The sequence below is a fragment of the Macaca nemestrina genome, chromosome 20, assembly GCF_043159975.1.
Source record: "Macaca nemestrina isolate mMacNem1 chromosome 20, mMacNem.hap1, whole genome shotgun sequence".
In the NCBI taxonomy this organism is placed as follows: domain Eukaryota; kingdom Metazoa; phylum Chordata; class Mammalia; order Primates; family Cercopithecidae; genus Macaca; species Macaca nemestrina.
Genome location: NC_092144.1, coordinates 8,031,527 through 8,048,893, shown reverse-complemented (window position 1 = coordinate 8,048,893; position 17,367 = coordinate 8,031,527). Strand labels below are relative to the sequence as shown.

General features: G+C 48.2%; 1 protein-coding gene across 2 annotated transcripts in view; it reads right to left on the bottom strand.

Annotated features, from left to right (window-relative positions):
• The window catches only part of LOC105482441 (heterogeneous nuclear ribonucleoprotein M), a 43,977-nt gene extending 32,416 nt beyond the window's left edge, over positions 1-11,561 (bottom strand). Inside the window, exons 1-2 of one of the 2 annotated variants that reach the window (XM_011742829.3) lie at positions 11,154-11,561; positions 314-483 (exon numbers count right to left, since the gene is read on the bottom strand). In XM_011742829.3, the coding sequence (XP_011741131.1) occupies positions 314-483; positions 11,154-11,266 (283 nt within the window). In that variant the 5' untranslated portion in view covers positions 11,267-11,561. The remainder of the gene's footprint in view (positions 1-313; positions 484-11,153) is intronic. The other variant, XM_011742580.3, reaches the window with a different exon arrangement.
• Positions 11,562-17,367: the final 5,806 nt, after the last annotated feature.

The following is a 17,367-nucleotide window of genomic DNA, read 5'->3' as shown; positions in this document are numbered from 1 at the left end:
AAAAGGCTCCCCGGAAGCCTAATCGAAGCCTTATTAACCATACTAAACCAGTAAAATCAACTGTAGGCCAAAGGACCATATAAACCATCCTGTTTGACACACAGGGGCATGACCACAAAACAAAACAAAACAAAACAAAAACACAAAACAAAACAAAAAAAACTGAGGTGGGGTAAGGGGGCTTCACGCTTAAGCCTGGAAAGAACATGCTCTACCCAGAGCCGCTTCCACTGACCAAAAATAACCAAGGAATTAGCCACAGAAAAGATGACACACCAACCTTCTCACCCTACTCAATCACCAGTACCATTACCTTTTTCTTTAACCAGGTCTTTAAGTGACTGCCATTTCACGTCAAAAGGTATGTTTGTAATGAAGGCTCTGTATCTTTTAGTTGGATTGGCATATGGCTCAAAGCGATTGCCTCCTCTTTTTATGTTTTTCTCCTTCCTCTTCTCATTCTGAGCGGGTCGTTCTCCTTCACTGAATTCAAAAGAGAGAAAAAAAGGTGAAGGGTTTATATGTCAGCACAATGTGAAAGACAATTATTTGATTTGCCAGGTTTACAATTCCACACAAAGTTACATATGACACAAGACTAGTACTGGACAGATGGGGTGGTTCACACCTGCAATCCTAGCACTTTGGGAGCCAAGAACGGGGGATCATTTAAGGCCAGGAGTTCAAGACTAGCCTGGGCAACACAGCAAGACCCTGTCTCTACACAAAATACATATATATAAAACTTAGCCAGGTGTGGTGGCGCATTTGCACTCCCAGCTAGTAGGGAGGGTGAGATGGGTGGATCACTTAAACTCAGGAGTTCCAGGCACCAGCAAGCTATGATCATCCTACTGTACTCCAGCCTAGGGCAACAGAGCGAGACCCTGTCTCAAAAAAAGCAAAGACAAGACTAATGTTGATTTTGAATTAAGACATTCAAACTAAAGGCTCCATGGGGCAAAAAGCATTCCCAAGGAAAAGTACACTTTCCTGGGCTTACAAAATACTCCTATGGAGAGTAACAGAGACAACGCTGAGGCCAACTCCCTGACCAAAGTGTGTTAATTCCAAGACAGAAACAGGAAAAGAGAAGGATGATTTCCAAGACTTCATGGAATGGAAATATGAGGTAGTACACACAGGCCCAACCAATTTTAGCTTCACAAATAAGTGTCTCTCATGGTGTTTTAAAAAAAAAAAAAAAGGGGGAAAGCATAAAATGATGCAGCCACCATGGAAAACAGTTAGGTGGTCACTCAAAATTAAACACAGAATTACTGTGACCCAGCAATTCCACTGCTAGGTATATACCCAAAAGAATTAAAAGTAGGGACTCATACACGTATGCCAATGTTCATAGCAGCACTATTCATACAAGCCAAAAGGTAGAAACCCAAGGGTCTACCAAAAGATGAATGGAATAAACAAAACATGGAATATCCATGCAACGGGATGGATTTTTCAGCCACAAAAAGGAAGGCAATCCTAACAAAGGCTACAACATGCATGAACCTTGAGAGCATTATGCTCAGTGAAATAAGCCAGTCACTGAAGGCCAAATATTGTACAATTCCACTTATTAGATACCTATGATAAGCAAATCCGTACACAGAAAGTAGAACAGAGGTTACCCGGGCCTAGGGGGAGGTAGAAATGGGAAGTTATTCAACACTGAGCACAGAATTTCATTTGGGATGAGAATAAAAGTTCTAGGAATGGGCAGAGGTGATTGCTGCAAAACACCATACTTCACTGCACACTTAAGATGGTTAAAATGGTCTATTTTATGTATATTTTAAGCACTTTTTAAAAATCCAAAAAGGTGGGAAAGAAACCACTCCCTATACAACCCTACTACTTTGAAGTGGAGCAACTCTGGGAGGAGGAAGACAGCATGCAAACAATCCTGCCTCTGGCAAAGAAGGGTGGCTCCTTTTCTGACATGGCCTTCCCCTGTAGCACTCTTTACCTTTGTGTGTTAGAAGCCACCACACTGTAACACCAACCATCTCTAGGTAGCAGCCATCAGACTTGGAAGCCCGGGCACTGGTTGCCAGGGCTCTTCCCTCAGCTGCCAGCTCAAGCGCAACCCCTCTGACTACAGAGAGGCACAGATGAGAGCTGACCAGGAACAAGGGAGGAGCCAGAAGCCACCTCAAGTTTCTTAAGCAACTGAGCCTTGCACTTTTCTGCTTCCTGAGCCCTGTGTCCCGCCAGTGAGAATCCAGTGACTCCCAGACCACAGGCTCTACTACAGAATTTGTGATCCATGATAAAACTGGAAACAAAAAAAAAGCCAAGACTACAGCATTAACGATTTAAAAAAGTATCTTTAACTGAAGGACCGATCTTTATTCTGGGATATAAATTTCTTCCATGGCAGAAAGGTAGTGTTTAAACACCAGATAGTAGCTGGAGAAGCTACTATTTTAAAATGTTATTTACTTGAGGCCAGGCACGGTGGTTCCCACCTATAATCCCAGCACTCTGGAAGGCTGAGGTAGGCGGATCACTCAAGGTCAGGAGTTCAAGACCAGCCTGGCCAACATGATGAAACCCCATCTCTACTAAAAATACAAAAATTAGCTGGGCGTGGTAGTACATGCCTGCAGTCCCGGCTCTCAGGAGGCTGAGGCAAGAGAATCGCTTGAACCTGGGGGACGGAGGTTGCAGTGAGCCGAGATCGCGCCATTGCACTCCAGCCTGAGTGACAGACAGAATGAGACTCCGTCTCAAAACAAACAAACAAAAAAAAAGGATTCACTGGCCGGGCGCGGTGGCTCAAGCCTGTAATCCCAGCACTTTGGGAGGCCGAGGCGGGCGGATCACAAGGTCAGGAGATCGAGACCACAGTGAAACCCCGTCTCTACTAAAAATACAAAAAATTAGCCGGGCGCGGTGGCGGGCGCCTGTAGTCCCAGCTACTCAGGAGGCTGAGGCAGGAGAATGGCGTGAACCCAGGAGGCGGAGCTTGTAGTGAGCCGAGATCGCGCCACTGCACTCCAGCCTGGGCAACAGCGTGAGACTCCGTCTCAAAAAAAAAAAAAAAAAAAAAAAAAAGGATTCACTGGAGACCAGGTGTGGTGGTTCACACCTATAATCCCAGCACTTTGGGAGGTCAAAGCAGGAGAATCTTACTTAAGCCCAGGAGTTCGACACAGTAAGACCCTGTCTTTATTTTTTAAAATAATAATAATTAATCTGAGTGTGGTGTCGTGTACCTGCAGTCCCAGCTACTCAGGAGGCTGAGCTGGGAGGATGGCTCGAGTCCAGGGGGTCAAGGTTGCAGTGAACTATGACTGCACCACTGCACTCCAGCCTCGTTGACAAAGCAAGACTCTGTCTCAAAATTAGTAATGTATTTACTTGGAAAAACTTTAAAAGTCAGAAACTTTGTGTAGTCCCCAAACACAAGAGTGCCAAGCGGTATCCCAGCAAACGTATCACTGGTGTGAGCTACACCCAACTTGACACAAGGTAAAACCAAGGAAAGCAGCTTTCTCTGTGATCTCAACTACACCAGTACACAATCAATAGGTTTCCCTTCCCACGGGCTGGCAAATAAGGTGATGTTATGGCAGCTCCAATCCCTAGATGCCTAGAACGCAACCTACCTGAGTACACAAAACTGGCTTCACACCACAAAGCAGGCCCCACAGGAGAACTACAACTGTTACCCAGGCCACTTGTCTACTCCAAAAGAAAAGTCCTTCACCAAAGTCTGCCAAACAAACAATCTGCCAAATCATCTCCTACTCTTTCCTGGAAAATGATGATGAAAGTGTTAGAAAAACTCATAAAACATAACACAATCTACACATCATGGTCCACCAGAGGATTCACAGATGGAAATGAATTTTAATATTGTTACTTTTGAAGTCCCAAATACTTTAAGATTTACAATAAAAAACATTCTGACACAGAGTCCATGATGAATATTTCCAGTCTGTTTTCACCAGACTGCTTAAACTCACCTATAAGCTACCAAATGTATAAATAACTAATTATAGCCAAAGCAGGTAACAAAGTGTCTAACCTATATTCCACAGGTGCATACTATGGCTACCAATCAACTACCCAATGTAACCACAGAAGCTAAGCATTTGGTTTGGGGTTAATCCACATCACATGACTCACCATTGAGAAAGCGGCTCTCACCATGCTTAATGGGCACAGCACCTCTGCAAACAAATCCTTCCCTGGCTAATCATTCCCTCTGAGAGGTTTCCTCAGTAAAGAGGTTAGAACTATCTCTTGTCATTTCCAGCTTTTAAAAAATTGACCCTTTTGGAAATCTACCACCACCAACTCAATTCTTGATAGACTCGTAGAAAATGACCCTCAAAGAAATATCATTCAAGACACATATTCAAGCAGACTGGCCACGGTGGCTCATGCCTGTAGTCCCAGCAGTTTGGGAGGCTGAGGTGAGTTGAGTGCTTGAATCCAGGAGTCTGAAACCAGCCTGGGTAACATGGCAAAACCGTGTCCCTACAAAAAAATACAAAAAATTAGCCAGGCATGTTGATGCACGACTGTGCCCAGCAACGCAGAAAGAAGACAGCCTGGCTCCAGGAGGTCAAGGGTACAGTAAGCCAAGACTGCACCACTCACTACACTCCAGCCTGGGTAACAGAGGGAGACCCTGTCTCAGCAAGGAAAGGGGAAGAGAAGGGGAGGGGAGGGGAGAGACATATTCAAGTTTAGATTATGTCATGGTATAAAAGTGATGTCCTGAAAAGCTCTTTTTTTAACATGTCCAATCCTATTTTCTCATTATCTTCAGGATAAAATTAGGGGAATATTCTTCTCTAGTCCATGTATATGTATACATAAAAACTTAACTCTGCAAGTCTTTTTAACTTTTGGCTGGGCGCGGTGGCTCCCACCTGTAATCCCAGCACTTTGGGAGGCTGAGGCGGGCAGACCACCTGAGGTCAGAAGTTCAAGACCAGCCTGGCCAACATGGTAGAAACCTGTCTCTAGGGGCCGGGCGCGGTGGCTCAAGCCTGTAATCCCAGCACTTTGGGAGGCCGAGACGGGCGGATCACGAGGTCAGGAGATCGAGACCATCCTGGCTGACATGGTGAAACCCCGTCTCTACTTTAAAAATACAAAAAACTAGCCGGGCGAGGTGGCGGGCGCCTATAGTCCCAGCTACTCGGGAGGCTGAGGCAGGAGAATGGCGTGAACCCGGGAGGCGGAGCTTGCAGTGAGCTGAGATCCGGCCACTGCACTCCAGCCTGGGCGGCAGAGCGAGACTCTGTCTCAACAAAAAAAAAAAAAAAAAAAAAAAGAAACCTGTCTCTACTAAAAATACAAAAATTAGGCCAGGCATGGTGGCTCACGACTGTAATCCCAGCACTTTGGGAGACCGAGGCAGATGGATTATCTTAGGTCAGGAGTTTGAGACCAGCCTGGCCAACATGATCAAACCCTGTCTCTACTAAAAATACAAAAATTAGCTGGGCGTGGTAGCAGGCGCCTGTAATCCCAGCTACTCGGGAGGCTGAGGCAGGAGAATCACTTGAACCCAGGAAGCGGAGAGTGAAATGAGCTGAGATTGTGCCAATGGACTCCAGCCTAAGCGACAAGAGTGAAACTCCGTCTCAAAAACAAAACAAAAACAAAAATTAGCCGGGCATGGTGGTGGGCGCCTGTAATCCCAGCTACTCGCTACTTGGGAGGCCAAGGCAGGAGAATCACTTGAAAGGGAGGCAGAGGTTGCAGTGAGCCAAGATCACGCCACTGCACTCCAGCCTGGGCAACAAGAACAAAACTCCATCTCAAAAAATAAAAAATATATTAAAAATACAGTTAATGCCTGTAATCCCAGCACTTTGGGAGGCCAAGGTGGGTGGATCGCTTGAGCTCAGGAGTTCAAGAACAGCCTGGGCAACATGGTATAACCCCATCTCTACAAAATATTAGCTAGGCATGGTACCATCTGCCTGTAGTCCTATTTACTCAGAAGGCTGAGGTGGAAGGATCGCTTGAGCCCAGGAGCTGGAGTACACTGGCTCTGGCTGGCTTGTTTTAAAGCCTGAACAGCAGAAGGCTAGGAGTGAATCAGTGATCAGTACACTGCACTCCAGCCTGAGGGACAAGAGTGAAACTCCATCTCAAAAAAAAAAACCAAACAACTAATAAAAAGATTGTGCCTCTAACCTGCAAAAGACTACCAAATAGTGACTGCCTACACTCTCTTAACGTCTTCATGCCGTTCCCATGCATAACACTCACTACTTTTGAAGTTTCTAAATCAAGGGTCGAGTGCAGTTTGAAACGGCAATCCCAATACCCTGAAATTGTGATCACATCTCCTGAGGGACAAGGACCCCTCTGCCCGCGTGAGAACCATCCCTTATATAAAGTGACTCATCACAGAAATCCCTTAAGTCCTGTGCTGCTCTAATGCATGTAAGGTGTGGAGAGCACTATTCACAGCACCATCCCAGCTCCAAGGCCACCACTGAGCTATCCACATGACTCAAGCTCTTTCGGTCTCTAGTGCTTTACCAGCAAAACCAGCACAACCTGTATGCATGGTAGCTCAGAGGGACACTGTGACAATCAACAAAGAATGGCATTACAAAAAGCAGCTTATCTAGGGAAGTAGTACTGCATGTGGCTAAGAGCTAGGGTCACCCTGTCGTCACTAGGCCTCGGTCCTATGGAGGTTACCACCTACACGCTTACAGCTTTAAAAGAGACTCTTGGCCGGGCACGGTGGCTCAAGCCTGTAATCTCAGCACTTTGGGAGGCCGAGACGGGCGGATCACGAGGTCAGGAGATCGAGACCATCCTGGCTGACACGGTGAAACCCCGTCTCTACTTAAAAAAAATACAAAAAACTAGCCGGGCGAGGTGGCGGGCGCCTGTAGTCCCAGCTACTCGGGAGGCTGAAGCAGGAGAATGGCGTGAACCCGGGAGGCGGAGCTTGCAGTGAGCTGAGATCCGGCCACTGCACTCCAGCCTGGGCGGCAGAGCGAGACTCCGTCTCAAAAAAAAAAAAAAAAAAAAAAAAAAAAGAGACTCTTGGCACACAGTAACTGAGGCAATGATGTATTTTTCTACCAATAATTTTATCGAGAAGGGTAGAGAGGCGGACTGATTTACTCCTAGCCTTCTACTGTTCAGCTTTTAAAACAAGCCAACCAGAGCCAAAGCTGAGAAAACCTAGGCATTACAATCATTATAAACTACCAAAGGGACAATTTAGCTTTTAACCCTAGGACTGCAAAATATGGTAATGGGGAAGCCCACTGGAGAACCACCCCTCCCAAAAAAACAAGCAAGCTAATCTTCGCAGGCTAGTATCTCTTTCCCTAACCAGAAAAAAATCAAAGAGCAGAGTGAAAGCAAAGACCTGGCAGCATGCATTCAAATAATCCAAAACCCTGTCTTCTAATCTTGAGCTCACAATCTGACATGCCTCCAAAGTCCTTTTCACCGAATAAACAATCACTTTTTTAAGTACAGCAAACACTCAAATGCATTGTATAGAGAATCTGATTTAAATAAAACAATTCAAATGACTGTTTACTGAGTGGTTACCAAGGTAGTATTATGAAAGCAGCAAGCTGCCTGGGAGTCAGGATGGCCTCCCCTGGAGTCTTTAGATCAAGTTCCTGAACCTGGATTTAACTGTTTAAAACAAAGTTTTCTTGATTGTAAAAACAGAGTCAACCCTAACAGTACCTCCTCGGGAATCTAACCCTAAATACATATTTTTATTTTTAAAAATAACCAATCCATCTGTGTCTGATTCACCCACAAAACTACTCAGGAAGGGGCTGGACATGGTGGCTCACGCCTGTAATCCCAGCACTTTGGGAGGCCAAGGTGGGCGGATCACGCAGTTAGGAGATCAAGACCATCCTGGCTAACAGGGTGGAATCCTGTCTCTACTAAAAAAATACAAAAAAATTTGCCAGGCGTGGTGGTGGGCACCTGTAGTCCCAGCTACTCGGGAGGCTGAGGCAGGAGAATGGTGTGAACCCAGGAGGTGGAGCTTGCAGTGAACTGAAATAGCGCCACTGCACTCCAGCCTGGGCGACAGAGCGAGACTCCGTCTCAAAAAAAAAAAAAATAATAATAATAATAATAATAATAAATTAAATAAAATAATAAAAATAAAAATTAAGAAGGGGAGCAAGCTAAGTCACTGAATTTATTTATGATACAACATTTAAATTTTTTTTAAAATCCTATACATTCCCCTAAAATGAACTTTTTTTTTCCTGACTATACCCTAACGCTGAATCTTGACTGACTTTAAATGCAACAGATTTCTCATCAAAATTAAGCAAATCCTCTTCTCACACCCAGGAGAGAAGGAACTGCAAAACAAGATTTCCAACCTGGGTTCCCAGATGGAGCTTGCTAGCTCACTGCATTTTTGGTGCATACTCCACTCCTGGTAGAGACTGAAGTCCAAAGAATCAAGTTTCTATTTTCCTCCTGTCTCTCAAAGGCTTTCAAGATAAAAATCTAAATTCACTGCCCATTAGCTGGCCACCAGTGCTCCAACCTTAAAACGCTACAGCAACTTCAGTGTTTCGTTTTGTTTTGGTAGAGACAGGGTTTCACCATGTTGCCCAGGCTGGTCTTGAACTCCTGAGCTCAAATAGTCCTCTCACCTCAGCCACCCAAAGTGCTGGGATAACAGGTGTGAGCCACTACACGCAGCACAACTTCAGTTCTTAATAAAGCATATACTCAAATCTCTGCTCTTTGGATACTCTTCTCTGCCTCTCCCCAACCATCTTCTACACCACTTTCACACGTCTTCCTGTCATGGAGGAACAGGTCCCTGCCGCCAGCAGGTGGCGGGGGTCACCTCCTCCATTCTTTCTACCAAGCAACTCCACTAACTTCTATCACAGCATAATTACCTTACTACAGATACGTTAATGGCCTCTCCACTCTGCATGGAGTGCAGACGTATAGGCTTCTAAAGAGCTTTCCTTGTTAAGACTTGTAATGAAAAAAAAAAAAAAAAAAAGTTTTCCACAGGCTCTATCAAAAATATCCAAGTGTTGCCAGCTTCCTAAACTATCCTCTGTGAAGCCAGTACTACACTTTGAGACTATGAGGCTCTTTCTCACAAGGGCTATTTTATTCTACAACTTGCAGGTTCCAATAGTCCACATGTATTTGTAAAATGACTCAGTCACAAAATGACTATTTGAAAATGGAAGGGGAAAATGGAAAATCTGAAATGCACCCCAGATGCTATAATCTATTAATTTACCCTCTCACCTAGCAAGGTTCTACCAGCAATCCTTCCTGCATACGGTAAATTTATCTTAAAGCCCTCCAAATACCACCCTCAGAAACCCCACCAGCTTCCGTAGACAGATGATGAAAAAGTCAAAATTAACACATTCCTTCCCAGAGTTTTAAATAGTAAAATGCTGAGAACGGAGGAAGCTTTTCTCTTCATTTCTAAGAGCCAGTAACCATGGTATTTTACTTCTTCCTACCTAAGGAGGGAAAGAATCTAGAATTTTCTCCAGATTTCTTATCTAACAATATAGCTAGCACTTAGGGAACGCACTTAACGTAAACGCTCAACTACGCAGGGCACAGCAGCTCACGCCTGTAATTTCAGCACTTTGGAAGGCCTAGGCAGGAGGATGGCTTGAGCTCAGGGGTTTCAGACCAGCCTGGACAACACCCGGAGACTCCGACTCTTCAAAAAATAAAAAAATTAGCCGGGCATAGTGGTGCTGAGCCTGTGATCCCAGCTACTTGGGAGGCTGAGATGGAAAGATCGCTTGAGCCCAGGAGTTCGAGGCTGCAGTGACCTGTGATCGTGCCACTGCATCCCAGCTTGGGCAACAGAGGGAGACTCTTTCTCAAAGAAAAAAATTAAATATATAAGTGCTCAACCACATTCACTTTTAATCTCCATAAACTAAGTTTCACACATTACAATATGAGGAGAGCAAAATCACAGACAGAAAGGAAAAACGGAGGGAGTATTTAATGGCTACACTTTGTTTCCGATGATGAAAAAGTTCTTGACATCAAGTAGTAACTGTTACAGCATACTGGGTCAGTGCACCCAGTATCTCTGAATTGTAAGCTTAAAAATGGTTAAAATGGCAAACTCTACGTTATGTCTATTTTATTACAATGAAATAAATGTCTGGGAGATTCAATGTGTACCCAGGCTTCTCCCTTCCCGGCCGCTGATCTTGGAGCCAAAACCTCTCTCTCTCGCTCGTGTCTGTAATCAGAATGAATGAGTTTCACCGGGGCACAGGTCATGCTTCCCCCCTTTAAAGAAACTTTTAAAACCCAAGAAGTGAAACAGCACCGAGCAGGACTCGAAAAGCTGATGGAGCCTGGAAGGAAATGAACCCGCCTCATGACAGAACAGCTTCCCCAGAAACACGGGAAAAAGGGGATTCCTTCCTCGACTTCGTGTCTGCTTCTGAGGGTGAAGGTTGAGCAGCAGATCCCATCTCTCCACTAATACCTGCGGCGCACCCGGGGAAGAGCGGGAAACAGCGAGGGACTTGAGCCAGGGCCAGAGCGTGGGGCGAGGGGGCTGTGCCGAGAAAGGCACTTCCCGCGGAGCGGGATCGGCGCGCGGGGACTGAGGGGCGGGGCAGGAGGGGAGCCCCCCGACCCGGCCTCGCGGCCCTTCCTGACGCCTCCCCCGCTCGGTTACCGTTGACTGGGGGTGACTGCGCGCGAGACCCCGGGTGCGCACCCCCTCTTCTCCCCCCACGTTACGGATCGGAAAACAGACCCCGGGAGGAGAGGGGGTTGGGGGGTGAAACCCAGCTTCCGAGGTTACCCTCCCAGGGAGCGGTCGGGCCGGCCTCGGAGGCTCTCCCGTCCGGGCCCGCGCCATCAACCACCATGCGCAGCGGCTGGGCCTGAGGCCTCGGCGACGGGGTTGGCCCCGGCCTGGAGGGACTGAAGGAGCCGAGGCTCAAGGCCCGGGATAGGGGACGATTCTGGAGGCTCCCCCGGCTCCCCGCTCACGGCCCGAGACGCCGCCACCCTGGACAAGCGGTATGGGAACAGCCGGGACCGAGGCCGCGCCGGGGCTAGGCCGCCAACAGACCTAACGGAGCCGCCGGCCGCGGAGAGGAACCCTTACTCCGGGCAAGGGACCATGAGATACTTACCCCTTAGGGCCCGGAGCCCCGTTGCCGCTCGGCACGCCGGGCGCGCCGCTCTCTTCCTCCATTTTGATCTCCGTCGCCGCCACCTCGGCCGCCGCTTCGACCCCTGCCGCCATTTTCTCCGCGTCTGGGCTTTGTGTGAGCGAACGGGCTGCACCGCGCTGCGCCTGCGCGCCCACGTGACCCAACGCGACCAGTAGCACTTGCGCGCGCCGCTGCCGGCTGCCTCCTTGGGCCCACCCGCCGCGGGCCACGCCCCCCGCCGCGCGCAGGCGCAGACCGGCAGCTGTTGATCCCTTCACTCTCAAGATAACACTCGCGTTAGGCACTGACTGGTTGTGCCCGGCGCGCGTCCTCGGAGTCCGATAGAAGAAGCATCTCCCCACGCCACCGCCCACACACACACCTAGACCTAGTCACAACCAGAGCTGGAGCAGAGGGGAAGCAATGATCCTAAGGATTCCTGGAAGTTTTAGATCAAGCTTGTCCAACCCGCGGTCCGGCACACGATTCGTAAACTTTCTTAAAACATTGTGTCTTTTGTGTGATTTATTTTATTTTATTTTTGTAACGCAATTGCGCGGTTTTCCAGCGCGAACTTTGTAGGCAACAACGGAACGGCATGGAATAATATCAGAGTATTATCCGTAATTCGCATTATAATTGTAAACAGTTCGGCCAGAAGAAATGGAAAACTGTTAAAATTCACTAATAATGGGGCCAGGCGCGGTGGCTCACGCCTGTTATCCCAGCACTTTGGGATTGGGAGGCCCAGGCGGCGGATCACCTGAGGTCAGGAGTTCCACACCAGCCTGGCCAACATGGTGAAACCCTGTCTCTACTAAAAATACAAAAATTAGCTGGACGTCGTGGCGGGCGCCTGTAATCTCAGCTACTCGGGAGGCTGAAGCAGGAGAATCGCTTGAACCCGGGAGGCGGAGGTCGCAGTGAGCTGAGATCATGCCACTGCACTGCAGCCTGGCAGATAGACTGAGACTCCATCTCAAAAAACAAAAAGATAACTACTGAGTACTGGGCTTAATACCCAGTACTAAGTGATGAAATAATGTGTACAACAAACCCCCATGACAAGTGTTTACCTATTTAACAAACCTTCACATTTACCCCCAAACCTAAAAGTTAGAAACACAAAATTTAAAAAAACATTAATGGCCGGGCGTGTCGGCTCACGCCTGTAATCCTACCACTTTGGGAGGCCAAGGTGGGCAGATCACTAGGTCAGGAGATCAAGACAATCCTGGCCAACATGGTGAAACCCTGTCTCTACTAAAAATGCAAAAATTAGCTGGGCGTGGTGGTGGGCGCCCGTAATCCCAGCTGCTGGGGAGCCTGAGGCAGGAGAATCGCTTGAACCCATGAGGAAGAGGTTGCAGTGAGTCGAGATCACACCACTGAACTCCAGCCTGGTAACAGAGCAAGACTCCATCTCAAAAATAAAAATAAAAAATAAGCATAAAGAGCGAGAGGATTCTGTTGCAATGTTGCATACAATGAATTGTGACAGAATTCAGGGTGTATTCTGTACTAGGCATAATGCCGTATGGTCTTTTTTTTTTTTTTTTTTTTTTTTTGAGACGGAGTCTCGCTGTGTCGCCCAGGCTGGAGTGCAGTGGCCGGATCTCAGCTCACTGCAAGCTCTGCCTCCCGGGTTTTTACGCCATTCTCCTGCCTCAGCCTCCCAAGTAGCCGGGACTACAGGCGCCCGCCACCTCGCCCGGCTAGTTTTTTGTATTTTTTAATAGAGACGGGGTTTCACCGTGTTAGCCAGGATGGTCTCGAACTCCTGACCTCGTGATCCGCCCGTCTCGGCCTCCCAAAGTGCTGGGATTACAGGCTTGAGCCACCACGCCCGGCCCGTATGGTCTTATTTTTGTGTGCATGTGTGGTTTCAGTTTTGTGGTGCTGTGCAGCCTCCAATGTGCCATCTTCCAAGTGCAGACAGTCGAATTGGCGCCATCAGATGTTATGTGTGCTTGTGGCAACTCGGGCAGTAAGATGCAGCGATTATCTTTTTTTTTTTTTTTTTTTGAGACGGAGGTTTCGTACTTGTTGCCCAGGCTGGAGTGCAATGGCGCAATCTCGGCTCACTGCAACCTCTGCCTACTGGGTTCAAGCGATTCTCCTGTCTCAGCCTCCTGAGTAGCTGGGATTACAGGTGCATGCCACCACGCCCGGCTAACTTTTGTATTTTTAGTAGAGACAACGTTTCATTATATTGGTCAGGCTGGTCTCAAACCCCTGACCTCATGATCCACCCACCTCAGCCTCCCAAAGTGCTGGGATTATAGGCGTAAGCCACCGCGCCCAGCCTTCAATGCAGCGATTATCAATAATACTTTTTTTTTTTTTTTGGATACAGTCTTGCTTGGCTCACTGCAACCTCCACCTCCTGGTTTCAGGCGATTCTTCTGCATCAGCCTTCCAAGTAGCTGGGATTACAGGCGCACACTATGACGCCTGACTAAGTTTTGTATTTTTTAGTAGAGATGGGGTTTCGCCATGTTGGCTAAGCTAGCCTCGAACTCCTGACCTCAGGTGATCTGCCCACCTCAGCCTCCCAAAGTGCTGGGATTACAGACATGAGTCACTGCACCTGGCCTACCAATAATATTTCAATCTACCTTTGTAAATGATAGCTGACTGCAACCTTGAACTCCTGAGCTCAAGCGATCCTCCCCTGTTTAGCCTGTCAAGTAACTGGGACTGCAGGTGCACGCCACTGCATTTGGCTAACTTTTTATTTTTATTTTTTGGTACAGATAGGATCTTGCCGTTTTGCCCAGGATGGTCTTGAACTCCTGAGCTCGAGCGATCCTACAGCCTTGGCCTCCCACAGTGCTGGGATTACAAGCGTGAGCCACTGTGCTGGTCCTTAAAGGATTATTAAAGACAAGTTAACAGCAAACTAAAACTCTTCTCTATGAAAGTATTGGAATAGATTTGCAAAGAAAACAGTTTTCCTTCTCTCTCTGATTCTCTCTCTTTTTGTAGAGACAGGGTCTCGCTATGTTGGCCAGGCTGGTCTCTAACTCCCTGCCTTCAAGCAATCCTTTTGCCTTGGCCTCCCAAAGGGCTGGGATTTCAGCCATGAGTCACCCCACTGGTCTCTCTTCTTCCTAGCATGTCCTGAGGCATCTGTACATCAACTCCTGGGGCAACAAACACCAAAGTTGGCCTGAGGAAAGATGGGTGTCAGGCTGTACGGAGTTTAGTTGCAGGGGCAGGGAAGGCCCCCTAAGGGGCAGCAGCGCTCATGCGCACAGGTGTGATGCTCTGTTTTTGCAGACCACTGGCGCATCAGTCACCCCATGCGTAGGAGGCTCTGCCCATTTCTCTGGCCACCTGCCCCTCAATCACGCTGCTCCAGCCCTGGGGTTCCTCCCTGCTGCTCTTCCTACAGGCTAAGCAGTTTCCAGCCTCTGAGCCTTTGTGCTTAGCTGTTTCCTCCACTCCCATGGCCACACAGCCTTCTCCTTGCCCTTCCAGTCTGGGCAGAAAGTTTTTCTTCCTTTGTGAGCGAGCTACATACCAGGCAGGGATTCATATGGAAAACAGACCTTGAGCAATCAGCCTCTCCACTCTGAGGCTCAGTTTGCCTAACTGCAAATATGGATAATAAGAAATGCACCAGGCTGGGCACGGTGGCTCACGCCTGTAATCCTAGCAGTTTGAGAGTCAGGTGGATCATTTGAGGTCAGGAGTTCAATACCAGCCTGGTCAATATGGTGAAACCCCATCTCTACTAAAAATACAGAAATTATCCAGGCATGATGGTGGGTGCCTGTAGTCCCAGCTACTCAGGAGACTGAGACAGGAGAATTGCTTGAACCCGGGAAGCGGAGGTTGCAGAGAGCAGAGATAGCGCCACTGTGCTCTAGCCTGGGCAACAGAGTGAGACTCCATCAGAAAGAAAGAAAGAGAGAGAGAGGGAGGGAGGGAGGGGGAGAGAGGGAGGGAGGGAGGGAGGGGGAGAGAGGGAGGGAGAGAGAGGGAGGGAGGGAGGGAGGGGGAGAGAGGGAGGGAGAGGGAGAGAGAGAGAGAGAGAGAGAGAGAGAGAGAGACACCAGAACTCACCTTTCAGGACTGCCCTGAGCTTTGAAAGCAGACAGATGCCAAGTGCCTTTAAATGTAGAAGAATCAGCAGGCAGAAAGCACTCAAGAAGTAGGTGCTGTTATTAGAATAACTGCATTCTGGGCCAGGCACCGTGGCTCACTGTAATCCCAGCACTTTAGGGAGGCGAGGTGGGTGGATCACCTGAGGTCAGGAGTTTGAGACCAGCCTGGCCAACAGGATGAGACCTCATCTCTACTAAAAATACAAAACTTAGTTGCCTGTGGTCCCAGCTACTTGGGAGGCTGAGGCAGGAGACAATCGCTTGAACCCGGGAGGCGGAGGTGCAGTGAGCCAAGATTACACCACTGCACTCCAGCCTGGGTGATAGAGTTAAGACTCTATCTCAAAAAAAAAAAAAAAAAAAAAAAAAACAAGGCTGGGCGCGGTGGCTCAAGCCTGTAATCCCAGCACTTTGGGAGGCCGAGACGGGCGGATCACAAGGTCAGGAGATCGAGACCATCCTGGCTAACACGGTGAAACCCTGTCTCTACTAAAAAATAGAAAAAACTAGCCAGGTGAGGTGGTGGGCGCCTGTAGTCCCAGCTACTCGGGAGGCTGAGGCAGGAGAATGGTGGGAACCCGTGAGGCGGAGCTTGCAGTGAGCCAAGATTGCGCCACTGCACTCCAGCCTGGGTGACAGAGTGAGACTCCGTCTCAAAAAAAACAAAAAACAAAAAAAACAAAAAACAAAAAACACACACATTCTGCATCTTTCCTGAGTCTTCCTCCAAAAGGAGTCCTGGGGTCACCCCAGCTCCACTTCCTACAGCTCTGGGACCTTACATTAAGGCTTCCCTGCCCTGTGCCTCAGTCTTCTCACCTATAAAATGGAGGTAATAGCCAGGCGCGGTGGCTCAAGCCTGTAATCCCAGCACTTTGGGAGGCCGAGACAGGCGGATCTCAAGGTCAGGAGATTGAGACCATCCTGGCTAACACGGTGAAACCCCATCTCCACTAAAAAAATACAAAAAACTAGCCGGGCGAAGTGGCGGGCGCCTGTAGTCCCAGCTACTCGGGAGGCTGAGGCAGTAGAATGGCGTAAACCCAGGAGGCGGAGCTTGCAGTGAGCTGAGATCCGGCCACTGCACTCCAGCCTAGGCGACAGAGCAAGACTCCGTCTCAAAAAAAATAAAAAAAATAATAAATAAATAAAATGGAGGTAATAACTACTTCTTCCCTAACAAGTGACAGTCAGAGGAGGGAAAGACTCAGAACTATGCCTCATCTATAGTGACCCTAAGTCAGTGTGGATATTGTCACCATTTAAACACAAATTGTTTGTTTGCCTTAGAGACAGGGTCTTGCTCTGTTGCCCAGGCTGGAGAGCAGAGGCATAATCATAGCTCACTGCAGCCTGGAACTCCTGGATTCAAGGGACCCTCCCACCTCAGCCTCCTGAGTAACTGTGACCACAGGTGCATGCCACCATGCCCAGTTAATTATTTATTTATTTAGTCAAGACAGGATCTCACTATGTTGCCCAGGCTGGTCTCAAACTCCTAGACTCAACTGATCCTCCTGCTGAAGCCTCCCAAAATTCTGGGGTTACAGGCATCGGCCACCAGGCCTGGCCCATGCTGGGCTCTCTACACTTACTAAAAACTAATAGTGGCTAGGCACAGTGGTGCATGCCTGTCGTCCCAGCTGCTGGGGAGGCTGAGACAGGAAGATTGCCCGACCCCAGGAGGTTGAGGCTGGAGTGAGCCATGATTGTGCCACTGCACTCCAATCTGGGCGACAGAGCAAGACCCCATCTCAAAAAAAGAAAAAAAGAGGCCAGCATGGTCTCTGGACTGGTAGAGGCAAAGTAAGAGGAAATTGTTCTTATGTCTACTTTATTTTTCTATTTTTTATTTTTTGAGACAGAGTTTCACAACGTCACCCAATACAGTGGTGCAACTGATCTCAGCTCACTGCCACCTCTGCCTCCAGGTTCAAGCGATTCTCCAGTCTCAGCCTCCAGAGTAGCTGGGATTTCAGGCACCTGCCACCACACCCCGATAATTTTTTTTGTATTTTTAGTAGAGACAGGGTTTTGCCATGTTGGCCAGGCTGGTCTCGAACTCCTAATCTCAGGTGATC